The sequence below is a fragment of the Opisthocomus hoazin genome, chromosome 1 (genome assembly GCF_030867145.1).
Source record: "Opisthocomus hoazin isolate bOpiHoa1 chromosome 1, bOpiHoa1.hap1, whole genome shotgun sequence".
Lineage (NCBI taxonomy): Eukaryota > Metazoa > Chordata > Aves > Opisthocomiformes > Opisthocomidae > Opisthocomus > Opisthocomus hoazin.
This window is the reverse complement of record NC_134414.1, coordinates 3,301,962-3,312,817: the sequence shown is the minus strand read 5'-3', so window position 1 is coordinate 3,312,817 and position 10,856 is coordinate 3,301,962. Positions and strand designations below refer to the sequence as shown.

Here is a 10,856-nt window from a genome sequence, read left to right as displayed (position 1 = left end):
ATCCAGGGTTATTCCTGGCAAAGCACGTTGCAGCTCTCGTCTTTTCACGCCGTACAAAACAAATTGTGTTGTTGTTGGTTTGTTGTGGTTTGGAAAGTACCCTGGAGTGACTCGAGGTTGTGCTGAAAAAGGCAGGAAACCATCTGTGAGCCAAGGGCTTGGGCTTAGCCAGGAAAGAACCTTTCTCTCTGCCAGATGTAGCGAGAATGCCACAAATCCATGGGTTGCCAAGAGCTGGAGGGACCACTGTGAACATCATGGCCCATCTCTTCCCTGCTCCTGTCCACAGAACCTCATTCCTATTTCACACCTGCTAACAAGTTTGTTATAGAAACAGATGCTACCTAGTCATGGCTTGAAAACCAAGAGTAGTGCAAAACTCCCCCAGATCTGGCTTTACAATGCTCACAGTCAGCATATGCTACGCATCCTTCCTTGAATGGGTCCACCTACATCTCTTCAGCATCTACTCTCATGTCTGTCTTCTAACACCTTCTTTTAGTCCAGAAGTCACTTCTGTGTGTAGGCACCTGTGAACAGGGCTGTAGACTCTCTTAACCATCTCCTCAATGAACAAAAGGCACTGCACAAAAACATGCAAAAAAACTCTAAAGAAAATAAAATAGAATTAGTCTCTCACTCTGCAGTGTGTTATTTGGGTCTCTCCAAACAGCTGGGCAAGCAGTCTGGTGAAGTATCTAAATCAGCCACTTAACCACTGGCCTTTCCACCCTCCACCACTGTTTGTGCACACCCCAGACCTTATCATAGGACTATTTGCCAGGGTGCGAGGAGTTAATGAATTTTCTCCACTGTGTATTTCTTTTCCCTTCTGCATATTTGGGGTGAATGCAGAAGTTTTGGTTTCTCTACTGAATTCCATTCTGGAGCCAAAAATTACACATTACCCAATGGTCTGTGGTTGCATGCTGATGGTGTAAGACCAGTAACACAATTTGTGCTTGCGTGGAAAGGAGTCCTGAGATGGGAAGAATGCAGAAAATAGAGGCAGTTGCACCAAAATAACACCAGACTCGACTTTCACCCCATAATTACAGCTGCCTCAGACAGTAACCCCTTCAAGGAGCACAGCAAGGCTCTCTGGCTCTGTGGTCAAGTGGCTCAGCCATGAGCTCTGCCCGGTCTGCAAGAGGGCTTGGTTCAACCTCCGTTTATGGTCCTGCATCCCTGGCAGAGGTTCTGCCTTTCTCAAACTGCAAAACGGGAAGGAGCCTGAACACTCACATGTTTCAGTAAGCTCCTGTGACAAGTACCGAGCATGCAAAAAAACAGGAATTATTATTCTTATTGCTGCAAAATGCAGCCGTGCTGCCAAAGTGCAACAAGTCTGCAGCTTGGAGTTTCTCTCCTGGCCTGGACCTGCCAGGCCTTTTTGACGTCCTCCCCAGAGCCCTCATCCCAGCCCCTCACCACCAAAGCAGTATCTACACAGCAGCTGGGTGAAGCACGTGAGCTGGTCCTTGACAGTCCATAGCCTGGGACAAAACTCCCATCAGTGTCAGCTGGAGCTGGGTGAAGCCTTCAAGGAAGAGAGACCATCTAACACCACGAGAGCAAAAGGAACAAGAATAACTGATGTTATGGGGGCAAGGACAGACCATCACTCATGGAAACGTATGGGTTCAGTACAAAACCATTTCTTAAAAATGATTTATTAAAAAAAAAACACAAAACCTTTCAGATCTATGGTCAATGCTCAGTGCTGGCATCACCAAGACTGTCAGCAGGAACAAATGCTTTGGAGGACATAAATCCAGAAGATGGCAGTGTCCAAAGGTTAATGTGTGTGGACTAATCCATGTGAAGGAGCAAGCTGCACCATTGAGGTGGAGGAGACAGGTGTAGAACAGTGTATGGACAGACTCCCATGGCAGTACAGAAGTAGTACATCCCACCCAGAAGATCAGGAAGCAGCCCCATCATCCATCACTCCAAGCATCCATCCTTCACAGTTCAAGTGTAGGGTGATTCGCATGGCTTCGACTCCCCAGACACAGATCGCAACTCACATTTTTGGTGTCACACTTTAGATTCTGGGCTCTTTATGGAGTTTCCTGCCAGTTTCTCCTTCTCTGGGTTTGCCTTTGTCTCTGCTGTATTGCTGGCTTCCCTCTCCTGCCGTCTGAGAATCATATACACCATCACGAAGCACAGGAAAGTGCCCACCTCAAAGAAAAACTGGAGGCCAAGATACCTGTGGTGTGGAAACACAATAAATCAGGGTAGCAAGAGCATTCCTATGTGCACCAGGCACCAACACCCAACTTGCCCAGGCACCCAGCAGACATTGAACATGGGGATGGGCTCCTTGGGCACATTTAGCCATGGGCAAGGAACTGCTGCAAGCCTGGCTCCCGAGAAGGGTGCCTGAAAGCGGAGGAATAGCTAGGAATAGCTAGGAATATCTACTTCTCTTTGGTGTTACATTAACAGATCATATCTCCTGGTAAAAAGGAGGCACGTAAAAACATGGCTTTGGGCTGAGAGTGAACAGGAATTGCTGCAGCTACTGAGCAGAGAGTCACTTAATGACGAATTTGCAATGGGGACGGAAGGCAACCTACAGCTCCCTTCCAGCCTCCTCAACATGCACAGGCTGGATTTTGTGTCCTCTGTGTGTTGAGCTGTGCTGCTCTGTTGGAAGATGAAATCATGGACCCTACACCACCTCACAGGCAGCTTAGAGGCTGGGCTCACCCCTACTGCTGCGTCACCTCCATGGAGAAGGCATCAGGACAGGCTGCTTGTGTCTATGCTGGTGAAATAAGTAATCATAGCATCATGGAATAGCCCAGATTGGAAGGGACATAACTTCTTCATCAGTGACCTGGATGAAGAGTTAAGAGTGTACCCTCAGCAAGTTTGCTGATGACACCAAACTGGGAGGAGTGGTGGATACGCCAGCAGGCTGTACTGCCATCCAGCGAGACCTGGACAGGCTGGAGAGCTGGGCACAGAGGAATCTGATGAGGTTCAACAAGGGCAAGGGCAGGGTCCTGCACCTGGGGAGGAACAACCCCAGGCACCAGTAGAGTCTGGGGCTGACCTGCTGGAGAGCAGCTCTGTGGAGAGGGACTGGGAGTGCTGGAGGACGACAGGGTGACCATGAGCCAGCAACGTGCCCTGGGTGCCAAGAAGGCCAATGGTCTCCTGGGGTGCATTCAGAGGAGTGTGTCCAGCAGGTCGAGGGAGGTTCTCCTCCCCCTCTGCTCTGCCCTGGTGAGGCCCCATCTGCAGTACTGGGTCCAGTGCTGGGCTCCCCAGTTCAAGAAAGATGAGGAGCTACTGGAGAGAGTCCAGCGGAGGGCTACGAGGATGAGGAGGAGACTGGAGCATCTCTCCTATGAGGAGAGGCTGAGGGACCTGAGGTTGTTCAGCCTGGAGAAGAGAAGGCTGAGAGGGGACCTTAGAAATGCGTCTAAATCTCTTCAGGGTGGGTGTCAGGAGGACGGGGCCAGACTCTTTCCAGTGGTGCCCAGCGACAGGACAAGGGGCAACGGGCACAAACTGAAGCCGAGGAAGTTCCAGCTGAACATGAGGAAGAACTTCTTCCCTCTGAGGGTGCCGGAGCCCTGGCCCAGGCTGCCCAGAGGGGCTGTGGAGTCTCCTTCTCTGGAGATATTCCAACCCCGGCTGGACGCGGTGCTGTGCAGCCTGCTGTAGGTGACCCTGCTTCGGCAGGGGGTTGGACTAGGTGACCCACAGAGTCCCTTCCAAACCTGCCATGCTGGGATTCTGTGATTCTGTGACATTAAAAGATCATCTGGTCCAACATTTCATGGGGAAGGAGGCCTAGATGAGATCATCCAGCACCCTGTCCAGTTGCATCTTAAAAACCCCAGTGATGGGGACCCCAAGACGTCCTTGGGGAGGTTGTTCCAGTGAACGATTGTTCTCACTGTGATGCAGGGAATGCTCCTGGAAGTAGACGTCTGTGGTCTCTAGCATCAAGCTAGCATGGTCATTGGCATGTTTCTGGTTTGTGCCTATGACTTCCCTCCAAGCCATTCCTGAGCACTGCTAGGAGTTAGCACTGGCCAGGGAGATGCGAGTGTCCCTGTTTTCTTACCACTGCATATACAACAACTTATCCCACGTCGGAGGTGGCCTGATGCCACGTTCCTCCCCGGGTTCCCCTTTCCACCTCCAGCCCTATCCTGACCGCTCATCCCTACCTTTGCCTGAAGAGGTTGTTGTCGTAGTATCGGCAGGCTGCCTTCCTGTCGCACTTCTTCTCCCAGAGGATGCAGGTCGTGTCGATGGCGCTGCCGTACAGAACAGGGCCTGGCATCCATGCTGGAAGCAGAGGGTCAGAGGGGGCTTTGTTACGTTATGGGAGCCAGGACTGACCCAACCGTGGTTACTTTCCCATGCCTTAGGGTGGAAAGTGGCTGGAGATGGTTTTCTTTGCTGTGGCCCATGAAGCCACTGGTCCTGCACAGCCTGCCAAGGGCTGGCTGGGGGTTTGCAATCCACCAAGACCAAGACAGTCCTTCTTTCTCATTGCTCTGTGATGAGGGACCATCGCTTATCCCAGGAATTATTCTCACCTCCTCCATGCACTGTGCATGTATGCTCCTTCCTACGACTGCAGTGGCATGTTCTGGGGGGCCCCAGGTGAAAATTAATTTCCACCATAATAAAAATAACTGGCGGGATCACAGGACGTTGTTTGCAGCTATCCTGATACGCTGGAGGCTAACGTGGCAATATCTGCACACAGCCAAGGGTTGTCCTCCTGGACCCAAGCTTATCCCCTGTCCTCTTTTATTTAGCCATGTAGCTGTAGCCCCACGGAGATGCCTCCTCTCCTCCCCACCATATGCAGACCCCAGACCCTGCAAGGCAGCATCTTTCCCTGGCTCAGGACAGGCTTTGATGAGTCTAAAACTCTGAATAAACCGCACTTCTGCAGCCCTGGGGCTGTTCAGGGACAAATCCCCACCAATCGCCAAGAGCTGCCACGATATTCCAGGACGGCATTTCAACGCGTTTTAATTTACCTAAAACTCTCAGCAGCATGAACTGTATCCCAACCGCAAACGATTTGTCTTCGGGCTGGATGCTCCTGAAAAACAAAATGGAAAGCGTGCCCTCTGCCTTCTCTGCAAAAATGGATGTTTCCCTCCCTGGCATCCCACAAGGCCTTACGACACCTCACCCAAAAAGTCATCCTTCAACCCAGCCTCCACGGACCCCAGGCAGTTCCCATTTACATCAGCAAAAATAATGCTTCGTTCATTAGGGCTGGAAGCTTACCACAGTCTTTTCTTGGCCTGAAAAACCTGCCAAACTCTGTATGAGACAGGGAGGGGATCAGCAAAGTAATTTTGCTTTAATTTAAAGAATCCGTATGAGCAAAACACAAACAGAAACGAATATAGCTGCTGGCTCTGCCAAACGCAAGCAGTACAATGGATGCTGTTTGTGACTGAAAAAGTGATTTACCCTTTGAGGAAGTGGCTTTTTTTGAGGTGGGATGCCCCAGTGTATATTTTGGTGGGACCCCAGTTTCCTGAAATAAGCATTTCAGGCTGTGGTTCCTTCTGGGGTCACACATGGGAGAGGACCGGGTGGCAGAGGACCCCCCCCCCCCAGGGTCATCCCACCTCAGGGGACCCAGCTTCGCTCTCCCCTCTAAATGCCTAGTGTATGCATAGTTCATTCATGGCATAAAAGGTGATTTAATAATGCCTGGGGCTGGCAGAAAAAACAGGTTTTAACCACAGCTTTTCCCTAAAAAGCAACTGTTTAGATTGCTTCGACCACAGAAATGTGCCTGGAAATATCATTTATAGACTAACACAGAGATTCCCCCATGGCTTTCCCCTCTCCCCCAGCACATCCCCAGCCTCATCCTCTCCTGCCCGTCCCAGGCTCCATCCCCACCAGCCTGGGGCTCGTGGTGAGGCTGGCTCCATCTTGCCGCCGCCTGCCCCACAGGCACCTTTCCCAGGGTGTGGGAAACCAGAGTCCTAATTGCTTCTCTGCACTGGGAACAGAGGCTGAATTCAAGCGAGATCCATCAGAAGGAAGGGAGGTAATTAAACTTCTTAACTTAACGCGGAGCTGCATTAAAAAGTGCCAAAGCACTGCCATGATAAATTAATGCTGAGTTAATGGTGCATCTCGTTACTGAGGTATCAGCCGTGGGTGGGGAGAAGGAACGGGATGGCTGCTGGATCTGAAGGTTGTGCTGAGATCAGGAATGGGGGTTGCTGAGGGCAGTGTGGGGTTCCTGTGAGCCCCATGGCCCCGTTGGTGGGTGGAGGTGCCGTGGGGGCATGGCGTGGTGTGACACCCACCCACACCCACTGGCTGCTCCTTGCCTGAACCTGTTGGTGAACACCACGCTGCCTACAAGAACAATTGGCCATGCAGCACTGGTAACTCCGTGTTAAAGCCTCCAGCAGCCTGAAATCTCCAGTTGCTGCTTAACTCCATAGGGTGTTCAGCATCAGCAGCCAAAGAGACCTCGGAAGAGCCTCTGTAGTCTTTAGGCAGCAGGAGCTCTGTTAGTACAGGGTCTTCAAGAGCAAGTCCTGAAGGTCTCTCCTGCTCCAACATTTGAGCCTGGAGCTGCTTGATGTTTCTGTCCTGCCTAGGCATGCCAGATCTGCAAAGCACAGCCCGCTCCCGAGCTAGAAGATGGACAACCACATGTACCACCAGAAGCCCCCTTCCCTGTTCCCTGCACCAACACATGCAAGAACCATGTAAAAGCAATGGGAGGAACTGGGCACAAGGTGCAATACAGGGCTGATTTAACCCTCCAGTCACTTAGCTGGAGAAAATCTTCCTCCCCTATTCAAGTACCCCTTGTTTTTCCAAACCCAACCTCTGGATGCCTTTTCCACCGTGCTTAAAGGAGTGGCTTGCACCTAGACCATGGCCAACCCAGTCTGCTCACCTGAGGATAAGCATGAAGGATGGCGTGTGGGACGTGCTGGCGAGGATCCCCGCCAGGCAGGACAGGACCACAAAGGGCAGGAGGAGGTGGGAGCAGTCGGTGCCGCAGGTCCCGGGCTTGGCAAACCCCGCGAGCCCATTTTCGGGGATGCAGCTGCAGTCGGTGTAGTTCTGCAAAGAGGAGAGAAAACCCAGAGGTTGCTCATCTGCCCAAGGCTATGGAGATACCAGGGACAGCTGCCAGCAGTCATAGGGAGGGAGGATATTTGAGTTTTGTCTGTAAATAATTATCAGTAATTAGCACTCAACACTTTGGGGAGCAGAGGGAAAAATAGAAACACATGCAATGAAGCCGGCTGGGGACAACAGAGTGAGTGGGTGAGGAAACACATCTTCCAATCCCCGCTTCCAGCCTCCAACGTGCTGCCATCTCTGAAAGGAGGTCCCAGTCCCACCAGGTCCCACGGGCATCACTAGCATGTCACACGGGTGAGCACACACACCTGATGAGGAAGCTGGGACCACCGCGGTACCTTGGTTCATCTACAGTGGTACCTTGGTTCATCTCTCTGTGCTTCCAGAGGCCCCTGGAAGTGCTCCCAACCCAGACACATCCTTGCCTTGTTCATGTGAGTTCCAGCAACGCCTCCCCACCCCACCATGCTCGTGCTTCCAGCCCTGCGTTTCACACCCTCTGTGCACCGAAGATGCTTACGCATGGTTTATTTCAACGTCGTCGTTTGCCAGCCGAACGCTTTGGTGTCCTGCATAAATCTGGACTCTCAGCATGGAAAAATCTCACCCTCAGCTGATAAAACATTCAAGCCTGATGTGAGCATACTGGCCTGTGTTGTATCTTTTGGAGGAAATCACCAGGGGAGCACCCTGGGCTCCATCACCTGTAGCCAGCTTGTCTCCTGCTGTGGGAGCCTGCATCCAGGGGCTACGTGTTGAGCAGAGCTGGCAATCAAAGGCAGAGCCCAAGCTCAGGGGAGTATTAAATCACAAAACACTTGCTAGGGGAAAATGCAAAACCTCCCCTTTAAGAGAGGGTCATAAATAACCAGCACAGCGTTAGCAATGCAAGGATGCCCTGGGTAAGGCATATGGAATTTTTGTTTTTCTCCAAATTTTAGTCACAATTCTCTTTTTTTAAAAAAAAAAAAAACAAAAAAGAAACCTCATTTTTTTGGAAAAGACCTTTAAATAAAATGAGCTTGATCTTATTGTTGCCGGAGGGGGACAGATTCACAGCGGGATGGCAGTTTGCAGAAGGGTGATCCAGAGGCAGGAGCACCCCAGGGTCTCCCAAATCCCCGTTCCCACATCACTGCCTGGGGAAGCGGCATGGCTGATGCCCATAAAAGAGACCCACAAGGAACCGCTCCCTGCTGAGAGCATGGGGGGGGAAATTTGGGATGAAAGGGGACACAATCCCTCCTCCCACCTCTAGGAATGAGGATTTAATATTTTAAATTCAGACTGGGATTTATCTTCTGAAACAAGCTAAACCAAACTCATCATCTGGGCTCCTTCTGCAGTCATGGAGGGAGAGGTGGCTCTCCAGAGGACCCACCACAGATAAGTGCCTATGATAGCTGAGATGAATTTGGGCCAAAGCATTTAACAAAAAAGCAATTAGATAAATTAAAACTCACTCGATCTGCGCAACTGCCACCTTTTAAGGAGCATTTGAGTCACAATATTTGGGGGACTCACACAAAGCCAAATGGAGACAAAGGGCTGGAGATGTACGTGATGGAGTCACAAGGCAGGGCTCTGCCCCTTTCATTTGAAACCTCGGAGGATTTCAGAGCAGGAAGCATGATCTCAGCTGCAAAAACCACTGAGGAGCAGGGGCAAGCCGCAAAGCCACCGGTGGCCTGTCCCTGTGGGATGCCTCATCTGGGCAGCAGTGCCACAAGGCTGACGCAGCACTGGGGCAGGGGAAAAAACCACCCAGGGAAGCAGAGAGAGGAGAGTAACCAAGAGCAGCCCTGAAACCAGGGCTGTGGTTTCCGACACCGAACTCTGCTTGATGCTGTCTTATTGCTTCTTTTTTTACCCCAGCTGGGACCTTCTGGTACCCTAAATTTTGGGGTGTGTGCTGGCCAGCTCAGACCTGACCCAGCTGGCAGCAGAGGAAGGTCCCTAGAATCCTGGAATCATTAAGGTTGGAAAAGACCTCTAAGATCATCAAGTCCAACCATCAACCCAACACCACCATGCCTGCTAAACCATGCCCCGAAGTGCAATATCTACACTTTTTTTACCCTGCTCCCACCCGTGGCCATGCACAATGAGGCTCCTGCTGCTGCCCGTGAAATTTGGGGACATCGGGCGATGCAAAGGGCAAATCGCTTTCAGTTTGCGAGAGCTTTCAAATAAGAGTATTCAAGCCAAGCTTGCACTGTGCAAGTGTCCTCTGGAAGGGTTGCAGCCAAGCTGAGCACAGAATTGCAGGTTTTCCTGCACGCTGGGAGGGTTTCTAGAAACCCAGTTGTTTGGGACATGGAAAGCAGTAGGGAACAGGTCCCTGCAGTGGCAAAGAGCTGCTGAAAATAGTGAGAAAAATGTAATATAGCAGAGAAAGCATGAGCTGGAAGAATGCCTTAAAACGCAATAATCTCATATTTTTATTTCCTGCTACAGGTAATACCCAAAACTGGAGAGGGACGCGGGTTGCTCTGCAACCACCTGCGCTCAGCTCCAGCACGGTAAAGCAGCAGAGCTCAGCATCTGTAGCCACGTCGCTGTGAGCCACGAGCTCCCCCGTCGCAGGGAGATGCGACGTCCCCCGGCTACTGCGTGCTGGCACATGGCTTGGCATTTATAACAACACGCCGACATACAGCCCCTGCGTGGAAGAAGCTCTCACGCAACTTAAATTGGGTCAAGAAGCATCAATAGGTGGAAAGAAGATTCAGCAAATTATCTAAGCGCTAAAGGAAGAGCTAACGCTGGCTTTACTAAGTACTGTTTGCATGGCACCATCAAGGGAGCTCTGATTTTTTTGTAGCGTGTGGCTACACATAATTATATGTATCATGAATGCAGGAGTGGGTCGTGTTCAGGACCACGGGGTGTCAAAAGGCTGCAGGCATCTTGAAGGAGGAAGAAGAACTTGAAAGGGATCTGCTGTACGAAAGGCAGGCACAGGGATGCAGAAAAGCACATTTGGGACTCAGCTCTGGCAGAAAACAATATTGTTATTAATATGAAGTGTTATTCATTAAAAAAACGCTGCTAAAAAGTGCCTAGACAGTCCCACGCTGCCATGATATCCTGTGCCAAGGAAAAATACTCACCCTGTATGGATTGCTAACATTTTTCAGACAGGTATTTGAACTGGCAAAGGTTTCCTTATTATTAATTTGTTGAACTGCATTGCCTGGAGACCCGATAGACAATTGGTACTGTGAAAACTCATCCCTGTTGGGGTTTTGGTGACAGACAGAGAGCGGCAGAGGAGAGAGAAGTACACGGCAGCAAAATAACCCTTCCAGGTCTGCAAATGAAGGGAAAGCCAAGAGCAAAACCCGTTTCTCTATCCCCCACGTCGGGACTCTCCCACTAAATTATCCTCTCACGCAGACACTTGGCTTGACAGCCGGTATTTATGGAGAGGATGCACACTGCAACCAGACCATGACTTTTCAACCTGCAAATCTGCCGGCTGAAAGGCGGAATAACATTGCTCTAACGAGGCCCTCCCGGAGTATGCAGTGAAGGTCTGCTAAAAGTCAGTGCTGTGTGTACTGGGGCAGTGGTCCGTCCCAGGTTGGTTTGCCCAAGGCATACAGAGTTGCCCTCTGAGTCCCCAAGAGCAAGATTTAGCTCCTCTCTCTTCATCGACACTGTCTCCCATAACATCCTCCTAGGGAAGCTCAGGAAGAGTGGGCTGGATGAGTGGTCGGTGAGGTGGA

General features: G+C 50.9%; 1 protein-coding gene across 3 annotated transcripts in view; it reads right to left on the bottom strand.

Moving 5' to 3' along the window:
• Positions 1-1,657: 1,657 nt before the first annotated feature.
• Positions 1,658-10,856, bottom strand: part of SLCO2B1 (solute carrier organic anion transporter family member 2B1) — a 72,239-nt gene continuing 63,040 nt past the window's right edge. For all 3 annotated transcript variants that reach the window (XM_075414674.1, XM_009943301.2, XM_075414684.1), the window contains 4 exons: positions 6,932-7,101; positions 5,025-5,089; positions 4,197-4,317; positions 1,658-2,215 (listed from right to left, as the gene is read on the bottom strand). In XM_075414674.1, the coding sequence (XP_075270789.1) occupies positions 2,041-2,215; positions 4,197-4,317; positions 5,025-5,089; positions 6,932-7,101 (531 nt within the window). In that variant the 3' untranslated portion in view covers positions 1,658-2,040. The remainder of the gene's footprint in view (positions 2,216-4,196; positions 4,318-5,024; positions 5,090-6,931; positions 7,102-10,856) is intronic.